The sequence below is a fragment of the Salvelinus alpinus genome, chromosome 2, assembly GCF_045679555.1.
Source record: "Salvelinus alpinus chromosome 2, SLU_Salpinus.1, whole genome shotgun sequence".
NCBI classification, from domain to species: Eukaryota; Metazoa; Chordata; class Actinopteri; order Salmoniformes; family Salmonidae; genus Salvelinus; species Salvelinus alpinus.
Window position 1 is genome coordinate 34,248,104 of NC_092087.1, and position 23,293 is coordinate 34,271,396.

At 43.9% G+C, this 23,293-nt stretch overlaps 4 protein-coding genes, 1 long non-coding RNA gene and 1 pseudogene across 6 annotated transcripts; 2 read left to right on the top strand and 4 right to left on the bottom strand.

Moving 5' to 3' along the window:
- Positions 1-73: 73 nt before the first annotated feature.
- LOC139559334 (uncharacterized) lies at positions 74-4,005 on the top strand. Its single transcript, XR_011671737.1, has 2 exons — positions 74-188; positions 815-4,005. It is a non-coding gene; the product is annotated as an uncharacterized lncRNA (long non-coding RNA).
- LOC139559309 (RNA polymerase II subunit A C-terminal domain phosphatase SSU72) lies at positions 3,594-8,206 on the bottom strand. Its single transcript, XM_071375194.1, has 5 exons — positions 7,877-8,206; positions 6,892-7,035; positions 5,201-5,340; positions 4,885-5,003; positions 3,594-4,511 (listed from the first exon to the last, which is right to left on the bottom strand). The coding sequence occupies exons 1-5, from the start codon at positions 7,954-7,956 to the stop codon at positions 4,410-4,412; spliced, it is 585 nt and encodes a 194-aa protein (XP_071231295.1). The 5' UTR covers positions 7,957-8,206; the 3' UTR covers positions 3,594-4,409.
- Positions 8,207-8,383: 177 nt separating this feature from the next.
- LOC139559288 (uncharacterized) lies at positions 8,384-11,449 on the bottom strand. The gene is made up of 3 exons (XM_071375155.1): positions 11,371-11,449; positions 10,845-11,245; positions 8,384-10,590 (listed from the first exon to the last, which is right to left on the bottom strand). Exon 3 carries the CDS (start codon positions 10,408-10,410, stop codon positions 9,262-9,264), a length of 1,149 nt encoding a protein of 382 aa, XP_071231256.1. The 5' UTR covers positions 10,411-10,590; positions 10,845-11,245; positions 11,371-11,449; the 3' UTR covers positions 8,384-9,261.
- A 1,200-nt stretch (positions 11,450-12,649) lies between these two features.
- Positions 12,650-14,089, top strand: ora4 (olfactory receptor class A related 4). Its single transcript, XM_071362058.1, has 2 exons — positions 12,650-12,815; positions 12,946-14,089. Exons 1-2 carry the CDS (start codon positions 12,729-12,731, stop codon positions 13,942-13,944), a joined length of 1,086 nt encoding a protein of 361 aa, XP_071218159.1. The 5' UTR covers positions 12,650-12,728; the 3' UTR covers positions 13,945-14,089.
- A 631-nt stretch (positions 14,090-14,720) lies between these two features.
- Positions 14,721-16,262, bottom strand: LOC139540745 (olfactory receptor class A-like protein 4; annotated as a pseudogene).
- Positions 16,263-17,239: 977 nt separating this feature from the next.
- Positions 17,240-20,397, bottom strand: LOC139559346 (cyclin-L1-like). Of its 2 annotated transcripts, none has more exons than XM_071375284.1 (10): positions 20,066-20,397; positions 19,787-19,857; positions 19,485-19,594; positions 19,282-19,402; positions 18,971-19,035; positions 18,744-18,843; positions 18,238-18,496; positions 17,894-17,984; positions 17,696-17,761; positions 17,240-17,606 (listed from the first exon to the last, which is right to left on the bottom strand). In XM_071375284.1, the coding sequence occupies exons 1-10, from the start codon at positions 20,313-20,315 to the stop codon at positions 17,444-17,446; spliced, it is 1,296 nt and encodes a 431-aa protein (XP_071231385.1). In that variant the 5' UTR covers positions 20,316-20,397; the 3' UTR covers positions 17,240-17,443. The 2 variants fall into 2 exon arrangements, with proteins under 2 accessions (XP_071231385.1, XP_071231378.1); XM_071375277.1 differs by having other exon boundaries at positions 19,787-19,861; positions 20,070-20,371.
- Positions 20,398-23,293: the final 2,896 nt, after the last annotated feature.

Here is a 23,293-nt window from a genome sequence, read left to right on the forward strand (position 1 = left end):
GTTGTGAAAGCTGTAGCCTATGTCAGAAATTAGATTGTTATTAGGCAATTCCAGAGCACCGCAACACAGAAGCTGGCAGGATGAGGTCGCGATCCATGCGTTGTTGTGATGACCGCGGCCACTGCACATTGTTCCTGGTGTAGCCTAGCTTATTTACCTGGACGCATCCACTAGCATTAGGCAAAGAGGTATCGATGCATGTTTTCTTCTCGTATCAAATCGTTTTCCGTGTTAGCTCCCTCTAGCAGTTGCTTGTTTACTGTCATGCTATCTATAAATTATTATAGTCCAACATATGCTACTTTGGCGCAGCTCAAAGAGAGAACGGTCCCTCCTTGTGCATTCCAGTATTTATTTAGCTGGGGCATTTTTTTTATAGGCTGTATCAATTTCCGACCGTTTTTCTTTAGATAAATTAAGCAGTTTAGTAACCTAGGCACGCCTATTCATATGTCAAGGTTTGAGCGTATGATAATGATGATGATAGCATGCTTCAACATTAATAAACAACGATTGAAAGAAACGGATATGTACACTTCTCTATCTCTCTCTCTCTCATTCTCTCTCTCTCTATCTCTCTCTGACATTGCAGTTCAAATAATGTATGCTGCACCATTCTGTGGGGGCTAGGCTTCGTTTGTGACAAAATGAACTTTATTGCTTACGTCTATCAGGGAAAAGCAAGCAAGAGGAAGATGAATTAGGCTTGAGTGGATTGGGGCCATGGGAATGCCAGCCCGTTCAATAGGGATTAATAGAATGTCACATATTTAAATCATTTTTCTTAATGTTGTCCTGACTCTCTAACCTGCAGGAAACCCAAGTGTCACAGTGTCCTTATAAGGGTGCACACATAAGCAACATAGACAGCACCGCGACCAGCGGATGTGGATTCAGCACCACGGTCGTGGACAGCACCGCGGTCAACTCCAATATGAGCCAGATTGGACCTGTGTTGTTGATGGTGTGGCTTTGTAGACAGAAGGCCTTGCCTGTATAGTGACTCTCAAAGTTCTCTGTTCTCCCCACGCATGTAAACACATTGGATTGGATTAGCATGGGCTATGGGGAGTCCGAATTTCCATCATATTTCGTATACCAGTCATGGGAAATCTAAAATGTCACAGAATCAGGTTTATTAAATAGCCTATGACAAACAAAACCCCCTGGTCCTATAGTCCTATTGTAGCTAATGTATGGTAAGGACAAGGTCATTTATCAATTTATGTCACTAGAGATGACAGAGGGAGGTTGGGATATGGGACTGTCACTTGAGTTTAACCCTAGCTTTGTCTCTGGGGAATTTCCTTTTAGCATTAACCATAAATCAGTGACCTTGCAGCCCTCCCATCCTTCCCTCTCTCAGTATGAACAAACTGCTGCATCAATCAAATCATACTCTCTGACATTATTATGTTCCATGTGCAATTCAAGGTGAGCCAGGCTACACTGTGTCCCAGCCACTCAATTGTTTCTGGGGACTGAATATAACAATTGTATTGCTTATCATTAATCAGGGAAATTGGAGTAAGATCAGGACAGAACCAAATGTTAGTTGGGCATGCTGACAATGCCATAGGTAAGTGATTAAAAAGGCCTAGTAGGGCAAAACACATTCGAAATGGTACACATAGTATCATGTTGCCATATGGACATGAGCAGATGGAAGAGGATGAAATTTATTCTCACTGCATTCTTTATGAATGCTGTCATTGGGCTATAGAACCTTGACAAGGTACATTTGTTGATTAAAATCTTCCAACTGCATGCAGAGAGGCGTACGCAGAGCATGCGCTGACCAGCTGGCAAGTGTCTTCACTGACATTTTCAACCAATCCCTGACCAGGTCTGTAATACCAACTTGTTTTAAGCAGACCATCATAGTCCACATGCCCAATAACACCAAGGTAACCTGCCTAAATGAATATCGCCCTGTAGCACTCACATCTATATCCATGAAATGCTTTGAAAGGCTGGTCATGACTCACAACACCATCATCTCAGACACCCTGGACCCACTAGAATTCGCGTACCGCCTCAAGCAACAGATCCACAGATTATGCAATCTTTATTGCACTCCACACTGCCCTCACCCACCTGGACAAAATTAATACCTATGTAAGAATGCTGTTCATTGACTACAGCTCAGCATTCAACACCATAATCCCCTCCAAACTCATTACTAAGCTCAGGACCCTGGGACTAAACACCTCCCTCTGCAACTGGATCCTGGACTTCTTGACGGGTCGCCTCCCAGGCGGTGAGGGTAGGCAACAACACATCCGCCACGCTGACTATCAACACAGGGCCCCTCAGGGGTGTGTGGTTAGTCTCCTTCTGTACTTCCTGTCACCCACAAAGAGCTGATGACACAACGGTGGTAGGATTGATCACTGACGACGATGAGGTAGGAGGTCAGAGACCTTGCAGTGTGGTGCCAGGACAACAACCTCTTCCTCAATGTGAGAAAGACAAAGGAGCTGATCGTGAACTACAGGAAATGGAAAGGGGAGTACTCCTCCATCCACATCGATGGGGCTGTGGTGGAGTGGGTCAAGATCGTCAGTGTCCACATCACTAACAGATAAACATGGTCCACACACCCACACAGTTGTGAAGATGGCACGACAGTTGCATCACTGCTTGGTAAGGCAACTGCAAGGAACCCGACTGCAAGACACTACAGAGGGTTGTGAGTACGGTGCAGTATATCACTGGGGCCGAGCTCCCTGCCATCCAGGACTTCTATACCAGGTGGTGTCATAGGAAGGCCCAAAAAATTGTCAAAGACTCCATCCACCTAAGCCATAGACTGTTCTCTCTGCTACCACACAGCAAGTGCTACCAGTGCACCAAGTCTGGAACCAATAGGACCCTGAACAGCTTCTACCCCCAAGCCATAAGACTGCTAAACAAGACTGCTAAATAGCTAATGAAATGGCTACCTGAACTACCTGCATTGAACTTTTTTTTAAATGAACTCTTGCACTGACTATGCACATCAGTGGACTCTACCCACATACACATACTTACACTGACACTACATACTCCCATACACACATAACGTGCACACATATGCATACTGACGCCACACACACCCCTCACCACTTACGCTGCTGCTACAGCTCACTTTATCTATCCCATTGCCTAGTCACTTTACCCCTTCCTATATGTACATAGCTACCTTAATTACCTCGTACCCCTGCACATCGACTCGGTACTGGTACTCCCTGTATATAGCCATGTTATTTTTACTCGTTATTGTTATTTACTGTGTATTTATTCCTCGTGTAAATATTTATATTTTTTGTCAATCCATAACTCCGCATTATGGAAAAGGACCCGTAAGCATTTCACTGTTATTCTACACCGGTTGCATCCTGGATCTGGGCGGCAGGTAGCCTAGCAGTTAAGCGTGTTGGGCCAGTAACCGAAAGGTTGCTGGTTTGAATCCCCGAGCCGACTAGGTGAAAAATCTATGTGCCCTTGAGCAAGGCACTTAACCCTAGTTGTGCTGAATAAGAGCTTCTGCTAAATGACTAAACTGAGAGAAAAAAATGAGCAACACTAAAAAGAACAGTCAATTATTCAAATGTTTTTCTAGACATGTTTATTCATTCATTGGATTCATATGTACATACAGAAATATTCAGGCACTATGGACTGAGTTCTCAGCTTGCAAATAATTACGATGTTTCCATTCTTCTCAATTTACAAAAGAAAAAAATATTACTCCCTGAAAAAGGTAGCAAATCTTATGTTTTTAAATATGAATCATACATAACGGAAATTAAGAGGGCAAAATGAGAACCTTGTAGTCTCTATTTGGTTGTTCATTATATAGCCCCCTATTTAGATTCATTCCTAATTAACTACTGGTACACACTCAGATACAGTCACACACTGAAACACATTCATGCCTAACCCATCTCCACTCTATCCCGTAAACACTACTACTCTCCACAATCAAGAGTAAATGTGACAAATTATACTTAAAATAAAAAATATATTCATTCTTTAAAAGGAACTCAAATCAATGTTGCTCTGCAATCCGCATCACTGTGCAACACTTGGAACAAAAAAATCCTCCTTTAGAGGTAGAGGATGTGTTTGACAAAAGGGGCATTTCTCTTTGTGGGGAGGCGGGTCAGTGGTTTCACTATAGGATGGGGGGGGGGACTTTGGGCCCACCTTGGCCCCGAGGAGGGATGAGCCTGTCCACTTAATAGAGAAAGCAGAGAGCAACCATCCCTTCACCCTCAGCCCTGAGCAACAGCAGAGACTGAGCATTGTGTATGTCTGTGTGAAAAGTAATCAGTAAGTTCATACGGAAGTGTACACGAGTCTGTGTATAAACGTGCATGTTTGGTCAGGGGGCGTATGATATTGCAGATTTGGTAGCAGGGGCATCAGTAGAAGCAGACTGTGTGGAGGAAAGGCCTGTTGCTCTTGTCCTCAAACTCTTGCAGCAGCTCGTCCATCTCGTTTTCCATGTCATCGGTGTGCTGGATCTGAGACAGGGAGAAGGGACAGTCTGAACACAACACCTGCTACACTGGGCAAGGCAAATGCGTCAAATACAATTTAAGTCCCAGTTTAACAGAATCACAGACATTTCACTAACTCATACACCTATTGCTGTCTCTCAACACAATCATCCCAACACCACAAAATGCTCTGTGTACCATCTTCAATTACATGTACTGTATGTCACCAACATGTATCTAGCAGAGCTCATTCAACACTGTAGAAAAAAAGACCACTATGTACCCCAGGAGTAGTCTCTGACTCCCCAATATACCATGTTCCTATAACAAAAACTGGCATTCCCTATGACAAAGTAACTGTGTGATTGTAGCTGCGTAGGGTCTGGCAGACACTCACACACTGACACAGCTCACAGATGAGGAAAGCCCCCAATGTGGCCTCCTCGTGGTTGTCCTGGATGTCCACGTTGATGACGTGAACCGGCGTGAAGGTCTCCTGCTCCCGAGAGCTCAGGTCTGAGTGGGAGAGTAGTGATAGTTGATCAACATGTAGACAGAGTGGCCTAGCGCTAGACTAACTTCGTAGTTATGCATGCTTTCATGGAAGTGTATTCAATATTTCAGTTGCATTTCACATGCATTAAACCACATTTATAATAGTTCATAACTTGACACGTGAATCCCTCCACCCTTCTGGGCACCAGTCCCCTCACCCTCCAGCACTTGGTCGTAGACCCTCTCCTCACAGGTGATGACCAGGTCAAACTGGTCCTTACAGCTCTGGAAGCGTTCCGGTCGGGACTTAATCCGCTTGTTGCGGTCCAACATGTGCAGGATTCCGTTCTGCGTGTATCTGAGGTGCTGAGGGTCAAGGAACACAGCAAGACGAGGGACAACACACAAGACCTCAAACATTAAGGGATCTATGAAAATATCAAATGTCTCAGATTGACACAGCAGTTAGACAACACCCTCTAGAGGCCGAAACTCAAAAAACACATGAAAAACATATTTGATCTTCAGAAGTTTAATAACTTTAAATAAGATCCTGGCATCTAATAAACTACCAGTGCAGTATTCTAGATAAACTCACCTAACAATTTTACATTTGGAGAAAATATGCTGGGTTTTGGAAAAAAGAGTGAGATGAATAGTCAAGAAAATATTACAGAAGTGATCTCCAATCCTTGCCTGCACTGTAAGGATGGGTGTCAACTCTTGTACACTCCTAAAATAGGGACTTGGGAAGTGAAAGGAGTGTGAAGTTCCCACTAACAATTCATTCATATCCCCTTTCTTTTTTTGCAAGCAATGCAGATATCTCGGTTGTCAACAAAATGTTTAAGGGGTACATTTAAAACACTAGTGGTCATGCCTCCTAACACAGAACTGTCTCAAATACTTCAGTCTTATGCTGAATCCCAAATTGATTGCTAGCCCCTACCCTGCTATGCACTTCAGTAGTTGTGATAGGATTTTATTGGCATCTACAATATGATAATAGCTCCAATGTTCACCTTCCTGCTTACACCTATCCAATTAATTCAGATCCCAAGTGTAGCAGTAGGAGTCCATTTAAGGTTGGACCATGTGGGCTCCAAAGTTGTTATATGAATTGATGCCTTTTCAAAGATAAGAACTTGGCTTCAATGGCAAATTTATTTTTCTGAGGAGTGTGGTTGAGAGCCCTGTAGTGGAAGGAGGGTCCAATTATTTACACCTGGAAGCATATACTAACACAGCACAGAAGGAATGAATGTTCACGTTCAAAAGTAGTGCCCGTGCCAATTTACAATGCAAGATTTAAACTACACAGACTACTAGTTGGGTCAAATACATATAGTGCTCAACAAACCAGCATTTCTGTTTTGTTTAGTCTACATCCTGGTCCGGATATGGAAAGGCCGAGATATATTCCCTAGACCTTCTGGTTTCTGGGCACAGAAACAACCTACCTGGCTATAGAGGATAAATGGATACTTGTTTACATGAACCTGTCAAAAGTGAAATCTTTCATGCAGCCCACTCATTAGAAAAAGCAATGTGACAGCATGTGATAAATCTCACAAATAGATGTGAGGACTAGCCTGAGTGCCAGTCTGTATGTGCCATCATGCAAACTCCATGTCATTCACCGTCATGCCAATGTTTGGCTCGACAAGTGCAGCAATGGTGTTTGCAAGAACACAAACAGATCTGGGATCAGGTTAGTGAAGGACATCCTTTACTACAAAATCACAAACTTTAACATGCACCTCCATGTTCAGGGACCCTTCATGTTTTCATTCATATAATTTGGTATATATCTAGTGAATATTAAGAGAATAACTCACTGAAAAAAGGAAACATGGAAGAGATTGGGCTGTGTTTAAGGTGTGTGTGAATGCAAGTGTGCAGGGGATACAGCTCCTTGTCCTTGCGGACCAGGTCGTTGTACATCTGTTCATAAGTAGTTTTGAAGTCATACACATTGGGCTTGTCCGGTGCTGGACCAGGTAGCTTCACATGGGACCCTGTCCCAAAAGAGCGCACGTCAAAGCCACGCTTGCTATAGAGACGGAAAGAAATAGAGAATGAAAAGGGAAAATATGGTTACTTTCAGACCAGCACATACAATGCAAAAAGTATACAGACCACAGCAGGGGATATGCGTGGATGTCATAATCAATGAAGTTCTCATCACAGGAGCCATATTACAGGAATCTTCTGTAATTCCCCAGTAGGCTCTCCTTACCTTTCTTTCCACCAGTTTTTTTTTTACTCAGTGAAATTACAAATTAGTCGTAAGATGTATTATTTTAGTGTTACCCTGCCTAAAAAGTTGATTCATTTTGAGGCTGTTGGGTGACAATTGCTTTATGATCCTTTCATGGAATAATCCAGAACATGAAATTTGTAGGTGATGCATGGCAGGTCTAACTATTTGTATCAATTTTTTTCTGATCATATTTTTACAATTTCAGGTAGTTGACTGGTTCGTTGCCTACCTAGTTCTGGCCAGTTTGTTCTAGTTACTTCCAGTTAGTGACTGACGGCTATGCCGACTGCCACTGCACGGAGTTAAAAATCCCCTACTTCCGGTAGTCGTAACACCGGCGAGGAAAAATAAATTCGCCTTTTCTCCATGTGTGACACTCGTAATTAGTTGAGCTTTATAAAGACCTATACGTCTCAGTCTTGTAAAATATGGAAGTTAGCCATATTAGTGTAATAAAATGCGTCGACCCGTCGTTTGCTGCAAACAGACTGCGATCGGCGTAGCAAGCCTGCATTGTGTGGAGGGTGAGCTCTCAACCAAGTTTAAAAAATAAAAATAAAAACAGGCCGCTGAAAATCAAAAGTGGCGGCTTCGTGGCATGTCGTCGTAGTTTGTCTTCCAGTAATGTTACCTGAGAATGTTGTGCGCTTCCATGCTGCGGTTCTGGTTGCTCGAGCACACCACCGCCACGCGCAGCGGGTGGCTCGGCATTGCGAATGCTATTTTTCTGAAAGAACTAGCAATCGAATGTTAAGAAAGTACAACACACAACTAGTTTAAACGTGGTACAAATGTAGCTATCACAAAAAGACTGCAGGGAAGACCTTCGTTTTCACTAACCAACCAAATACAACAAGGTATATATATAAATGAGTCAAAGCGATCTGACAACCTTCTTTCTGTGAGACTGTTAAAATGGCGACGGGGAGTTTTAACCACAAGGTTTTACAGCTGATGTCATATGGGGGCAGGGCTTCACACCAAAGCCATTTATGGTGAAACCATTGTGCATGCATGACGTCATCCAAACATAAACTTCTTCGGTCTGACCCGACCAGTCCTCAAGCCCTGATGATGTTGGAAAACAGGCTGCAACTGTGCCACATGTATCCGTTATTAATTGCACACAGTCCAGGCATAGCCATCTATATTTTATTTGTACGATGGATGGATGGACGGATAGATACAAATATTAAGAATATTTTACTGTACACAGGTACACATACACCCATATTCGGTGTGTTTTATTGATTCCACAGGGCCTCCTAAAATAGAGGTTTGGCACAGTATTTGGCAGACTGCAGAGCAGACCAGCCTGTTGAAGGTCTATGACATACATAGCTCTCTACAGCCATGACAAGATATGGCGAATATCATTCTTGGCTGCCTGGGGGTTAATTGTTGACAGTAATTAAATGAATCCTCTCTAAGGTAAAAATGAAGAAAGCACAAATTAAATGACCTACTGTGCTTGCACTTATTATTTGCCACTTAACAGAGGTAATCAAAAAATTGAGAAATCTTTATAAATACTGGTTTATACTGGTTGGTACACATTTTTTTTTCCTCTGCTCAACTATAGACAATGTTTCACTCTTAGGTAGGCCTACCGACTACCATCTTACTATCTCTAATACAGCACACGTTGATTACTAGCAGAAAGGCTAATGAGATAAATACACATGAGAGGAAAATATGCACACACAAACAGAGATGTAATTATCTGAGCCCTATCATTTCAAAAGTATTTGAAAGTGTGGTGGTCTGTTCTGAGGCTTAGTTCATTGTTCTTCCACAAGCTTGCACATCGGTATGATGTATTTTAGTCGTGTGTAAGGTGCGATGCCCTGAATCTGTGTGAGATTTCGATTATGTGTGTGTGGTTGTTCAATCACAGTATGTTACATACATGTGTTTTTAGTGTATTGATTTAGATGTGGGAGTAAAATAAATTTGTGTGATATTGCTTAACAAGGATACAAGTGTGTGCGCGTGTGTGTGCGTGCGTGAGTGACATTAGTGGTGAGAGTGTGTGTGGTATGTGGAGTGTGAGTGCTGTGTCGTGGGGCTCATGATGTTCTCAGTGATGTACGCCACCAACAGGCAGATGATGACCAGCATCACACAGATGGCTCCTCCCACTGTTGTCATGGCGATCACAATGTCCTGCATGCCCAAGGGTGAGACGGTGAACTCCACGCAGTCTCCCAGGTCCTGTCTTTGGCCTGCTCCTCCTGAGTGGGGCGGTGGGGTCAGGGTGGAGGCCAGCAGATGTAGGCAGATGCGGTAGGGGACGTTCTCATGGAGCTCAGTCAGCAGGAAGTCCCTGCAACCGGAGCCAAGATGAAGACCAGCGCACTCAAACTGGGTGTAGCTCCCATTCCACCAGCAGCTCAGCGCAAACCCACCTCTTCTGACCCGTCGTCCACTGAATACCCTCTTTGGTGGGGCAATCAAAATCCTGCTCTCTTCCCCAAGCCCTGTCCTAGGGGCCCCTGTCTGTCCTTCTACAATTGTTCCTCTAGTCTTAGTCTCTTGTTTATCTAGGTCATGTCTAGCTGTGTTTCCTTTGGTTGTCCCTTGAGCCTCTCCCCTCAGACCTCCGTATGTCCACTGTAGCAGCACGCTACCATTGGTCAGAACATTGGCCACCAGGGACCCTCCTGGAGACTGAACAGTTCGGCACTCTCCACGATGACACCTGAACCCCTGCTGTGTGTGTCGAAAACACAACCGCCCCCCGATTCCCCCCTCTGTTACCCGGTAGGCACATATTGGTGCCACTTCTCCCTCCATGGCCATGAACCACCTTGTTCCACCTTGCACATGGTCTGGCCTGCCAGATATCACAGTGGTTCCTGTATTGCCTCTGCTGGTGTTGATGGATGAAGTGCCATTCCTATGGCTGAGGTCCCCCTCCAGCTTTGGTGTGCTCATAGTTTCATTCTTACTGAAATAATCAATACCGTAGTTATGGTGTTGGCCAGAGTTTGGAGAGACACCCACGTCCTTCTCGCTTCCCTCGTCTGATGAATATGCTGACGCTGATGGTGATTGCGCATAGCGGCCGCCGCGTGTCTGGTTGGAAACTGCGATTGTTGCGCGGCACAGACAGAGAAGCACTGCCGAGAAGGCGACCAGGGACAGCCGCGGTTGGCCTCTCATGTCTTCCCGTCTTACAGGTTCACTCTCACTGTATTTAGTGCAAATTGATAGTGGACTGCGCCGTTACTGTCAGCGGAGATCCGAGGCGAGAAAGAGAGGTACGGGGGCAGGTGGCTTCCATAACAGTCGTACACCACCAATGCGGTGTAGCCTCTCCCCGGTGCAGAGCACGAAAACAATCTGCAACAAAAGCAGACAGTAACAATCATATACCTAGTTGGATGATTGATAGTTTACAATCCACACTATTAGAGAATGAGCCAGACTGCTATCACATGGATACATACGCATGCTTGATCTGTTTATCCATACACAAATGTTGGTTATGCACACAACTAAACCAACCAATAAATAGGTCACATCGCTCATTACAATTGTTAATGTAACGGAAATCAATGTAAGATATATTTTGGCTATTTGAGAAAATAACTTACATGTCTGGGTTTTCGAGAACGAGGACCGCGGCAGTTATCTTTTTAATCACATTTGGCCCAGTCTTGTCCTCCAGTCTGGCTTTCTTTGATGGTTGTTGTGAGGAAGTGTGTGTTTGTGTGTGTCTGTCAGAATGTTTGTAGCCTAGTCATCAGTAGTCAATTACATCATGAGTCATCATTTCAAATCCCCACTCCAATCTTAATTTCCCTGCCACCATTTCCGTTACTTTTTTGTGCCTTTCCATCCTTCCTTCCACCCACCCGTCCTTCCTCCCTCTCCTCTTTCCCACATTTGGTGTTAGGCTGTAGTCTTCAAGGCTGATGTGTGTAGTCTTTTGTCCATGCTATCAAGGCAGTTTATTGGAAATGCATTAGAGGATATTGTCTTGTGCATCTTTATCCTGTAAAACAAATGTCCTATTTTCATGTATTGTAAAAAATGTATTGTAGAAGACTATGAAACTTGCAGCAATTGACTCTGGTAACAGTTTATAACACATTAATGAGATAAGTATATGTTACTTACGCTAAATGACATTTGGATATTGTCAGTGGTAACCCAGGGCTGTAGTTGGTTTTGGTGTGATGCTATTTCCAAACCTACAGCGACCTCAAGTGGTGATAATTGATAACAGGTCTATAACGTTCTACAAAATTCTGGCGCTAGTTAAACGGCAGACCTTGTAGAGAGCTAGGTTTCTTTTGCACACACTCAAACACTTCTGAAGATTTTTGCTGAAACATTAATTTCTGGTTAGTTGTACAACCTCTTTATAACCTCTTTAAAATAGTATCATCGCTAGAACGATCAGATCATGGATAACCAGAGCTAGATTACAACAATCTAAATACACATTGATTGCTGTGTTGATGAGTAGCGTAATCATCATATAGGTAATACAACTCTAAGTCTAACAACACTTACTGGCAGATATAAAGGTCACAAAAAGCTTCATATATGTGAAGATCTTGAATTTGAGAGCATTTCATTTTAATTTCTGATCAATTCGACTCAGCAGTTCACTGACAAGGTTATTGGAGGTAATGATTATATTTCCATTCCCAAAAGGAAACAATAGGCAAGCTAGTAGGGCCAAGGGAGAGGACAGGAACAGTGTGATTAATGAATAATACTGCAGCATCAGTGGATGGGATGGTTTTAATAAGACCCCTGGGAAGCCCCTGGGGTATGCTGGGTAAATTAGTCTGATGATGCCTCTCTACATCTGAGCAATGGGAGCTAACGATGAGGGGGTAGAGACACTCATGGGATGGGGCACAAACAAATGGATCATAACATAACACACAAACATCTAAATATACATGTATGGGCCAACAGATATCTGACACAATCACATAACCCTGTTAAAATAGGAAGATTTCACCATGTTTTATTTGTTTGAATTAACCATTTACAGCCAGCTGTGTAACAGGGCACAAAATAAATACATGTCTGGACACCCACTGAAATGAGCTGAAATTATTTGTATATCTTTATGGTCTCAGGTTTTAGTCAGCCTCACATGTCTTGTAGATGTGGCCTGTCTGTGGGGTATGAGTTGATAAGAGGTGTGTGTTTTTGCAGCTGGCCAATGGAGTGAAAAATGTGCATGCCTTAGCAGCAGGTAAGGGGATGGTATCTAGGCGACAAATTATTGGAGTAAATTGACCCTGAACCGGGTTAGCAACGGTATGGCTTTGTTTGTGTATGAGTGTGTGTGTCTATATAAATAGTTCACAATGAACAGGATAAAGACAGATATACAATGGATACCCTGGTAGAGTAACAGAGTAGGGAGAGTAGCTCTCACCACTCTTGAGAGTTGAGACACATCTATGCAATGAATAAGAAATAAATAGTGGCGCCATGCTGAGGAGGATGCGATGTCGGAGGTCCTCACTGTAGATGCTATTCTGTTTGGGTTTCTGGTCTTCTCTGGCATCCTGGGAAACATACTGGTCATCCATGTGGTAAGGAGAGAACTATCAAAAAAATAAATGGAACCCTAACTGCCAATAGCCATGGAATATCAGCCTAAGAGGACATCACACAGTGTTTAGTGTAATAATGAATTATACTCTCTCTCTCCCTCTCTCTCAGGTGTTCCAGTCGGCCATTGAAAGTTTGTCTCGTCGGCTCCCTCCCTCTGACACCATCCTGGTGAACCTGTCGCTGGCCAACCTGCTGACGTCTCTGTTCCGCACGGTACCCATCTTTGTGTCTGATCTGGGTCTGGACGTGTCACTGTCCCAGGGCTGGTGCCGCCTCTTCATGTTGCTGTGGGTGTGGTGGCGGGCCGTGGGCTGCTGGGTCACTCTGACCCTCAGTGCCTTCCACTGTGCCACCCTGAAGCGACAGCATGTGGCCATGGGCCCCCTTGCACAGGAGCATGAGAGGAGGAAGGTGTGGGTGGCTCTGGGGCTGGTCTGGGGACTCAATCTCGCCTTTTCCCTGCCAGCGCTGGTCTACACCACACATGTCCAAGGCAATGCCACGGTGGAGCTGATGGTGATCAGCTGCACCACCAGGCCCCTGCTGGGCTGTATGTGGGAATTCCCCTCGGAGGAGCAGGGCTCGGCCTTCGCCTCCACCTCCCTGGCCCTCAACGAGGTGGTTCCCCTGGTGCTGATGGTGGGCACCAACCTGGCTACGCTGCACTCGCTGGCCAAACACATCCGGGCCGTCACCTCGGTGGGCGAGGCAGGGGGAGGGACGCATGGCGAGCTGGACAGACATGTGGCCAGTGAACGCAAGGCCAGTCATGTGATCATGTTGCTGGTGATGCTGTTTGTGGTGTGCTGGGTTCTGCAAGTTGCGGCGGTGACATACTATAACCATAACAGGGGGCACCATGCGGAGGAGCTGCTGACTGTGGCCCACTTCTCTGCTTCTGTGTTTGTGGGCTTCAGTCCCATGGTGGTGGCTCTGGGACACGGCAAGCTGAGGAGGAGGATCATGAGGATGATCGCTGGTTGTGCTGACAGAGTGAAATGTCAACAGGAGAAAATAATAGATGAAAGCAAAGCTCCAGACACAAGGGAGAGGACTGTAAAACAAACCGTTTTCACTATTCAGAAGGAGAGAGAGGTTATCAAATAAGAGGAGAGAGTTAAAGCAAATATGAATGAATGAATGAATTAAGGCGTACCACTGTATGGAATCATTAATTAACCAATGCTTGCCTCCCCTTCAGTATGTGTTTAAATGTCAACATGTATATAAAATCCTGTCTAAATATGTAGTAACCCACCCAATAAATACCTTAGTACTTTTAAAGTATTGGAATGTTTAAGATCTTCTACATTTGGAGTATTGAAATATTGTGACGTTTGTGAAACTCTGATGTAGAGGAACCTCAAGGCATAAACTGTCTCAGAGGCTGGGAGATGGTATTTGACTGTTTATTAAAGAGCAAACAAGTCAGAACATGTAACAACAACTATCTACAGCTAGGAGTGCCCTCTTACGTACAGTCAATGCATCAAAAACATTCTCTCACTCACAAAAAGGCAGCTTGACAAAAATAAATTGTGTTAATGTAGTCTCACTGACAAGTACAGAGTATCACATTTTATTCCAATTAAGAACTCAACAATCTTTTCTACAAAACCCTTTCAAACAAGTGACAGTGCTCTTCCTCAGTACTGATCATTGCATCCTTAGAAATGGTCATAAAAAGGAATGGGTTTGTCTCTCATAGTGGCCATATTAAAACAGCCTGCCTAAGGAGAGGATCAAAATGGATACCAATGGTTAGAGGAATGCTAACAACCATATAATTCTATGTTACTGTTAGGCTGAGGGCAAGTATAATATCTTTCCACTGACTTCCCCATTATGTCAGTTGCAGTGTGTGTGTCAGAGTGTGGGCTCTGTCAGTGAGTAAGAATAGACTTAATGACAGCACGCAGCCGCCGGTGACCCACTGCCAGCAGGATGGGCGAAATGGCATTGAATATGGTGTTGGCAAAGCGAGCTGTAACCAGGAGGAACCGGCTGACAAACCTTGGTTGTAGTTAAAGTAGTTTATAGAGATGAGGCTGATTCCCCAAGACCCATTGAAGAGTATTATGAGGGCTGGAATCAACTAGAGAAAGAGGGAGGGCAGGGAGGGAAAAATACTGTGAAACTATTTACCGGTTTTCTTCTTCTCTTAGCATAAGGGTCATAAAACATAGACATAAACATGCATTTTCTGTAATAACACTGTTTATTGAAAGCGAACCTGGATCATCAATCAATCAAATGTATTTATAAAGCCTTTTTTAAATCAGCAGATGTCACAGAGTGCTATACAGAAACACCTTGGTAACCCATAAGCAATTGTTTCCCACATTCCTCATGTTACAGGTACACATTACACGTGCTGTACTTCTCCATCCTTCCATCCATAGTAAGCAGGGTACATATAACATGGCATAATTCTGAATCCTGTCCAGCCTCTTTCACCTTGGCAGCTTGTCTCTCGGCCGGTACCCTCTTCAGGGCGGGTGCGTCCGTGGTCATGTGTGCGGGGTACCGGGTCCTGCTGTGGGCGTAGAGCGTGTAGAGGGAGGCCAGGTTGGTGATGGCCATCAGCATAATGAGCACTGTCTCATGGATCACCATGGAGGTGGTGGCTTAGGCCAGGCCCTCGTAGCTGGAGGGGAAGTTCCACAAACAGCCCAGCAGGGCGCGTGTGGTGCTGTTGAACAACATCAGGGTCTGCATGGGAGGGGGAGGAGAGAGGTGGAGAGAGGAGATGAGAAGAGGGAAGGGGATGAGAAGATAGAAGAGAGGAGAGGGGGAAGTGTTGGAGGGGAGAGGACAGGAGAGGAGACAAGGCAGGGAAGCCACACCCACACCCCCATCAGGAAGCAACACCAGTCTCTGGAGGAGTACAGCTACAGAGAGAGAGCTGGGTGTCAGTTTTTGTGTGTGTCTGTGTGTGTACACAATAGTGTCAACCGGAACCATACTAATTCCAGTAATTATGGCACAGAATATTGTCAGCTTGCTTTCATGTCACATAGCATATCTCCAATCACAGACCACACCACCCTCCCTTGCGCTTGCATTTTAAACTACCATTCCTCAAAGATCAGCCCAAAACCCTCTGATATCTTAAATACCAAATCCCATAATCACAAACCTTTTACTTAGAGCCCAAACCACACACAATCCCCATACCTGCCTCGCCCTTGTCTCGAGCACCCACATAAAGCCATTATTCTTCAGCATCCTCTACTCCAGTGCTCGACCCCTGTCCCAGACCAACCCAGCTCCAGGTCAGCGATGATCAGCAGGGCGTTCCTCAGGACAGACATGAGCAGGTTGGAGAGGGCCATGTTCATCAGGTTGATGTCTGAGTTATGTACTCCACTGGGGTCTTTGAACACGTTCTCCCCGATCACACCAACCACTGTGGTGTTAACCATGATGCCCAGCAGGATCAGAATAATGTAGAAGGCGGTTTGAGTGGGAACGTGGTGACACAGAGCCCCATCCCCACCGGCTCCTGCCCTCTCAACTCCGGCATTGGGGCCTCCGTCTCAGCTACTGAATTAGAGTGAGTCCTGGGTAGAATACTTTGTCTCTCTGCATCCTAATCCAGGGCCCTATTTTCAGCCTTTTTTTTTTTTTTTTTTTTAGAAGAAGAGTGAGTTATATTCCAGTAACCATCAGCTCCATTCTATATGCATCCTCTAATCCACTGCTAGATGTTTTATTCTAAACATGAACACCTAAATACAAATGCACAAAAAAATACATATCTTTTTCAGGTACACTTTTATACACTCCCTCTCTCTGTAGCATCCAGCACAAGTCCAACCTCCCACAGAAGTACCTATGTAAACTCACCACGGAGACCAGATAAATACAAAGTAGTTCCTGGCATACCTATCCACCTAACTTTCCCTAGTTACTCAACTAACCTCTGCTAGGCCAGAGATATTGTGGGGGTTTCAATCCCAGAGTTTAGCTACTGAGCACGCATATAAAGGGTACACGAGAGATTCATCAGTCAGCCTAATTAAAACATGCTTCCTTAGCAGCTAGGTTCATTATGATGCCTAGCTTCCCTAGGGAGGGATGTAGAGGTGTGTTTGGTTGTGGGTGGCTGAATGGGTGGCAGGTAGCCTAGCAGTTAGAGGGTTGCCAGTTTGAATCCCGGGTACGACAGGAAAACCTGGCAGAACGTAAAGCTAGCAACCGGAGGGTTGTTGGTATCAAAATCCTAGAAGCCATTGAGCAAGGCACTTAACCCCCCACAACAGCATCAAAACCTGTATGTATGAGTCTTTCGGAAGGGTTGGGTTAAAAGCGGAAGTCACATTTCAGTTGAACCTTGTGTGCGGTTAACCAATAAAGTCATCTAAATCACTTGATGCCAATCATAAAACAAGACAACAGATCATCTAAAAGCATTTTTATTTCAAAAATATTGTTCATGCAAAAGCTTTGGACTATGATCTTAGAGCATAGTTTCCCAAATTATAATGTAATACAAACAATCTACAAAAGTGAAAACATTGAAAAGTCTTGCTTGTATTTGGTCCATGATGTGCTGTTCCATAGGTCATTTACGATAGCTCTTCCTTGATAACACCTATGAGAGTTATCTTCTACGTGAGTATTCATCTCTCCTTCCTCTTCCCCGGTCCCTCTCCCGTTCCCGCCGACGCTCCCGCTCTTTTTCCCTTTCTCTATCCCTGCGACTGATTTTCTGGCGGTGGGTGGGAGAGACAGAGCGCAAAGGAGAAGAGACACTACGACTGCGTCTGAAAACAGAGAGTGAAGTTAGTCTCAGAGCTGAGACTCAATATGGAGTCCGTATGAAACAGAGTAAGGCACAGTGCTTCTTCCATACCTTCTTCTGGAAGGAGACATGGACTGAGTCTCTCTTCTCTCATCACTACGACTCCCTCTTTTCTTCCTGAGTGAGAAAAAAAAGGAGAAAAGCAAAAATAGAAGAGTCTTCATTTCATGAGGGAAAGCAGCTCCATTCAATCGCACAAATATACTCATTACAGATATCCCCATACTCCAGTAGAGGAAGAATACTTACTCGTCTCCGTTAGTGAGTTTCCGGCAGGCATTTTTTAGGGCGACTTGATTTAGGGGAGACTCCCTGTTGGTCTGTGGTACAGCAGGCGACGCTAGGACAAAGAGAGATGAGCATAAGGAACTTTGTAGGAGGAAATGGTTACAAAGTCAAAGGGTTGCTAAAGGAAATGATGAGCACATGAGACAAACAGAAGCGGAGAGGACGGTAATAATCTTTTTTTTTTTTTTAAGATGCCAGGATGCAAAAATAAGGAAATAGAAACAAAAATGCATGATATAAAACATTAAGATATCACTTATTACACAGTGTGTTTCCTATGGGTGAGTGGTGTGCGTCTGTCTCACCTGCTTTGGAGGCAGGGGAGAAGCTGGAGGGGACGTCCAGGGTGGGGGTGCCCACAGCCAGCAGTCCCCCTCCTGCCAGCTTAGCCTTGGCGATGCGTGCATCCAGGGCCAGGTGACACTGGTCCACTTCTTTTAACATACTGAGGAGGGAGACGTTGGGCAGTGAGTACAGCCTCAGGATCCGCCCACAGATCTCCCTCAGGTCCTCCTCAGACGCACCAAACAGCAGGAACCAGGGAGGCTGGTCTGGCAGAGGGATCTGCATGGAAGACGGGAGGAGGGTGAGGAATCAGACAGGTGGTCATGTCGCTGTTATGGACATCTGGGAGCTATTTAGACCAGCTAATCATGTTTGAGCATATGTCCTTAGATACAATCTTGGTTTGTGTAGTAGGTGTGCTGATATGTGCAGGTGTATGAATGACAACCTGGGATGGTATATTACTGTAAAATACCTTATGTGTTAGCATGTTTAAAGCACATAAGTGTACACTGTAGTGTCCTACCTGAAGTGTTCTGGCTGACAGGTAGATACAGGCACAGGCCACGGTCTCAGCACTGAACCTCAGGAACACATCTGTCCTTAGACTGTCATTCATGTAGTTCCTAGAAAACAGATAGCAGCAGAGAGAGGTGGAGAGCGAGATGAAAATAGATAAATAAGAACTCTTCCTAATATGACATTCGAGATACATTGAGAAATTATTAAACAAAATATCAAGAAGATACTCACCAAGCTGTCTGTACCAGCTTGGTGTTCTTCTCACACTCCAGCACCTGGAGGTACATCACAATGATCTGTGACAGAGGAGCACAAAAACTGTTAGGGATGTGTTCCCAAGACCAGATGCAATGTAAATTGCCGTAGACAAGATAATTTGTTAGGCATGTCATGGTAATACAAATCCAAGCCTACAGTAGCAATCACAACAAACCAGTAGACCAAACAGGGCCTAAACCACAGTGGTTATCAATTGTCCTGTTTTAGATTAAATGCGCCACTGAATGTATTGAAGGTGGTGAGGTAAGGAGTCTGCTGCTTGCCTTGTGGGGGTGTTTGACATGCACACAGAAGCCCAGCTCCTTCAGCACTCTCCTCTCCGTCTTGATCACCTGAGCCTTGGCACTGATGTAGCTGGCATCCAAAGGCATGGGGACCTGGGTCCTGGAAGATACACATGGTTAGCGATATACAGAATACCACAAGAGGGTTGGGAGAACTGGAAGAGGAGTTCAGAACCCTTTACCTTTTGCCTTTGCTGTGTTTGAGGTGGTAGAACACATTGAGAACATCTCGCACCCTGCGCGGTTCCTCCTCGATCTTTGAAGCCAGGTGCACACAAGCCATGGCAACCATCTGGAAAGAGGCAGGCAGGGAGGTAGATGGGTATTTTGAGAAGGGGAAAGAGGACAAATAGCATCATGAGATTAGTTAGTCACAGCAACAGTGTGAACAAATAGTAAAGGGGTGAATGTTTGAGCTAAGTCTGATGAAGGCTTTTTGTAGTGGAACTGGTTGCCAAACAGAGCAGGATAGTGAGGGTCCTACCTCTGCACAGTGTCTGACGAACGATTTGCAGTAGTAGAACCTCTGGAAAAGGATCTGCCCCGTGGCCATGGCTACCTGGAGAGCACGTTTATCAATTAACTTGCTAACTACGATTTAAATCCATCGCATGGCCTGCCTCATTGGTAAACAACATGCGTCTTTAACTTAGCTGTTGATTCTAGACATGGTCTCGTGTTTGACCTGTACAATTAGATTTGTCTCACTTTGAATGCAAATTCTACTTAACTTCGGCACAATAGTTAGCTAGATAACTGTTACCAACCTGCGGGAGTCTAAGCAGAATACCCGCGGCCTGTATCAACTCACAGCCCCGCATTCGCAGCTGCTCCTCGGTATCCGCGGAGAGCCCATGTTCAGCGGACGGACTCTGCTGTAGTCGCTCCGGTGGCAGGAGACAGTTATCTAAAGTTAGGGTTACACCAGAGTATATCTTATCCCCTATAAGAATTCCCTCCCCGGGAATTCTCAAGTCTTCTGCCGCCATCACATATTCAATAGTCGGTTGCATGACACCAGGCAAGACCGAGGCCCAGTCCAGCACGGGACTCCAGTACAGTCTCTACCGATTGGATGGGCCGTATGTAAACCGCGCCCCTTGCTATTCTTCATACTGGTTGTGATTGGTTATTGTGGTCTTGAATTTCGTTGCGTAAACCAATAATAGCAGTATATTTTAAACGGGTGGAAGCGGTTAATTTTTATTTCAGCAAATTCCGGTGTTTCATCGTTTTGTCAAAGTTTGCATTGTTTTGATACCAGAATGTTATTTCTAAGCGTGTGTTGCAGTTGAAAAAGTTATTGTCTCTTGAGGGAAGAGCCTCAAAAAAAAAAATGGACTCACTTGTGTAAAAAATAATTGCTGTTTAATAGGCTAAATCTTAATGCAGATCAATCTATGTTGGGGCTGCAAGGCTACAGCATTTGACAATTTTGTCTAGAGATATTAATGGTCATACTGTACCTGACAACAATCATACAGTTGCCTGTGTGTGTGTGTGTGTGTTGTATTTATTTTTACACTCCAAAATTAAATTACTTAAAAAAGAAGAAGCAATTTACACTCGTTTTATTACATCATATGATATTAACATTGAGTACATAGAATACAAGGGTCGTTCCACTTGAAAAAGTACAAGAAAGTATTTCGACACCCACCATCTCAGATTGTTCATAAATCATTTCTGTAGTTAGAAACAGATTAGATTAGCAATCCTGCAAAATTATTTCGTTGATCTCTGAGAAATTAATCTAATTGATTGCACCCAAATTGGCCATTTAAATGTATAAGATTCGTATAATATTCAATAAATATAGTACTTAAAATCCGATTTCCACAAAATATTTTACTAACAATGTGTTACACATGACGAATCTCAAAAGCCACCCACGGACCCACCACACCAAAACCACCTCAACAACGAGTATATATCATCAGTTCTCTATGTCTGAAAAGTAGTATGGAGCTGCGGCTCGGAGTATTGTTTCTTTATCCTATGTAATGCATTCTCAGTGAATTTGGTGATGTCCCCCGTTTATAGAATTTAATCATTGAAGTCGTTAGGTTTATGTGCCATTATACACCCTGATACTACCAGGTTCTGACCACTAGATGGTGCTGTTCCTGCTATTAGGTGATAAAAAATATATATAACTCCCTCCCCTCAATGTTGGTTTCCTTACCAGGTAAACACTAAAGTTTCTAGCATTTGTGGCACAAATCCAATGCAAGTCAATGGTACCTATATTAGCATTTTCACACTTCATGTCCAAATCTTCCTAATGTACCAAAACATGTATTGTGTAACTCAATAGCTAGGTTTCCATCCAATTGGCAACAGATTTTCATGTGAATATTCTAAAATCAACATAAAGAAAATATGAAAATTTTCCCACCTGTGGTGTGTTTCCACCAAACTGACTTGTTTCCAAAAAACAATTAGTAGGTGATGACTTAGTGCACACAAAATTTAGTTTTTCGCTCAAGTTTTCATATACCGAATAAACATTTTCAATGTGTTCCATGGCATTTTCCATCGATAGTTTTGTCAACAAAACTGTTGAGTAAAATAGCAAATGTGCCTATCTGGTCTTGGCACATGCGCTCTTTAGCCAACAACTTGCAGTGCGGGTAGGCTGTGCAGATAGTGAGTCTACATGATGAGATTATTATGGATAAGAGACAGAATATTTTTATTTGTCAAACGGCAGTCAAGCATCGATCATCGTGTCACCAGAACAAGACCTTCAATATTTATTGGAAAAGAGCATCAAAGTCATCACTGTACTGTGTACTTTCACCACCCTGTGAAGTTCATTATCATTTATTTCATCTGTAGCCTAAGAAACTGCATGCTTTCCCGAGTCATAGTGGGAAGAGTCCTAGGGCTGTTATGGTGACCATAATACCACTTTGTTAACTGCTCAACACAGAATAGCCACATGTGCTATTAAAGCTTAAATCTTACATCTTTGGAGAAAACATTTTATTCAATTGTATTTTTTATTTATTTTACTAGGCAAGTCAGTTAAGAACAAATTATTATTTTCAATGACGGCCTAGGAACAGTGGGTTAACTGCCTGTTCAGGGGCAGAACGACAGATTTGTACCTTGTCAGCTCGGGGATTTGAACTTGCAACCTTTCGGTTACTAGTCCAACGCTCTAACCACTAGGCTACCCTGTTCTTCATACTATAAAATAATGCAATGGAATTCTAAGCAAATCTTGTCTGCTAAATTAATTAGCCATATGGCATAGCCATATCAGGGCCTAACACAAGGACAACTCAAGAGTATGGTATTCTGTTATTCTGAAAGACTTCTTTAGACCTGTCTAAAATAAATAATGCATTTATTGTGATGGTATAGGCTGTATTACATGCATTTATAAGACTTTTTAAAATGTAGATGTTCCAAAGGCCTGCATCAGTGGCTTGTAGGCTATGCGTGGAAGCCAGGAGATGCTAAATGTGTTTATGTTAATTAACGGTCAATTACCATGAGACCGGCAGTTATTTGCTTGTCAATCACAGCTGACAAAATGTCATGACCGCCACAACCCTAGGGAGGACCACACACCATATCACTTTGTGACTCCAAGTTTACTTCGATATGATGGTTATTATATCAATATTTGTAATTTGCACCACCTTTTCTTGCATAATTAATTTTTGTCCATAAACTGCTTACAGGGTAAGGAAACAGGGTAAGGAAACCAATACGTCAGTTTGTAATTTGTAACTATCCCTTTATTAACATTGAGGCAGCATAGAGTTGTTGGGGGTGAGATTGGCGCAGAGTAGGCTGGTGGGAGGAGCTATAGAAGGTAGGGCTCATTATAATAGCTGGAATGGAATAAATGAAATGGTACCAAACACATGGAAACAACCGGTTGGACTCCGTTCCATTGATTCCATCCCGGCCAATACAATGAGCCCGTCCTCCTATGGCTCCTTCCACAAGCCTCCTCTGGATTGTCGTGGGGGGT

What these genes read in the sequence shown, in the direction of transcription:
- ora4 (XM_071362058.1), top strand. Translation starts at nt 12,729, where the DNA reads ATGTCGGAGGTCCTCACTGTAGATGCTATTCTGTTTGGGTTTCTGGTC. An exon ending in ACATACTGGTCATCCATGTG is followed by an intron (nt 12,816 to 12,945) that starts GTAAGGAGAGAA and finishes CCTCTCTCTCAG; the next exon opens with GTGTTCCAGTCGGCCATTGA.
- LOC139559309 (XM_071375194.1), bottom strand. Translation starts at nt 7,956, where the DNA reads ATGCCGAGCCACCCGCTGCGCGTGGCGGTGGTGTGCTCGAGCAACCAG. An exon ending in CTACGACCAAGTGCTGGAGG is followed by an intron (nt 5,004 to 5,200) that starts GTGAGGGGACTG and finishes TCTCCCACTCAG; the next exon opens with ACCTGAGCTCTCGGGAGCAG. An exon ending in TCTGTGAGCTGTGTCAGTGT is followed by an intron (nt 4,512 to 4,884) that starts GTGAGTGTCTGC and finishes TCCCTGTCTCAG; the next exon opens with ATCCAGCACACCGATGACAT.
- LOC139559288 (XM_071375155.1), bottom strand. Translation starts at nt 10,410, where the DNA reads ATGAGAGGCCAACCGCGGCTGTCCCTGGTCGCCTTCTCGGCAGTGCTT.
- LOC139559346 (XM_071375284.1), bottom strand. Translation starts at nt 20,315, where the DNA reads ATGCAACCGACTATTGAATATGTGATGGCGGCAGAAGACTTGAGAATT. An exon ending in AAACACAGCAAAGGCAAAAG is followed by an intron (nt 19,403 to 19,484) that starts GTAAAGGGTTCT and finishes TGTATCTTCCAG; the next exon opens with GACCCAGGTCCCCATGCCTT. An exon ending in ATGTCAAACACCCCCACAAG is followed by an intron (nt 19,036 to 19,281) that starts GCAAGCAGCAGA and finishes CCTCTGTCACAG; the next exon opens with ATCATTGTGATGTACCTCCA.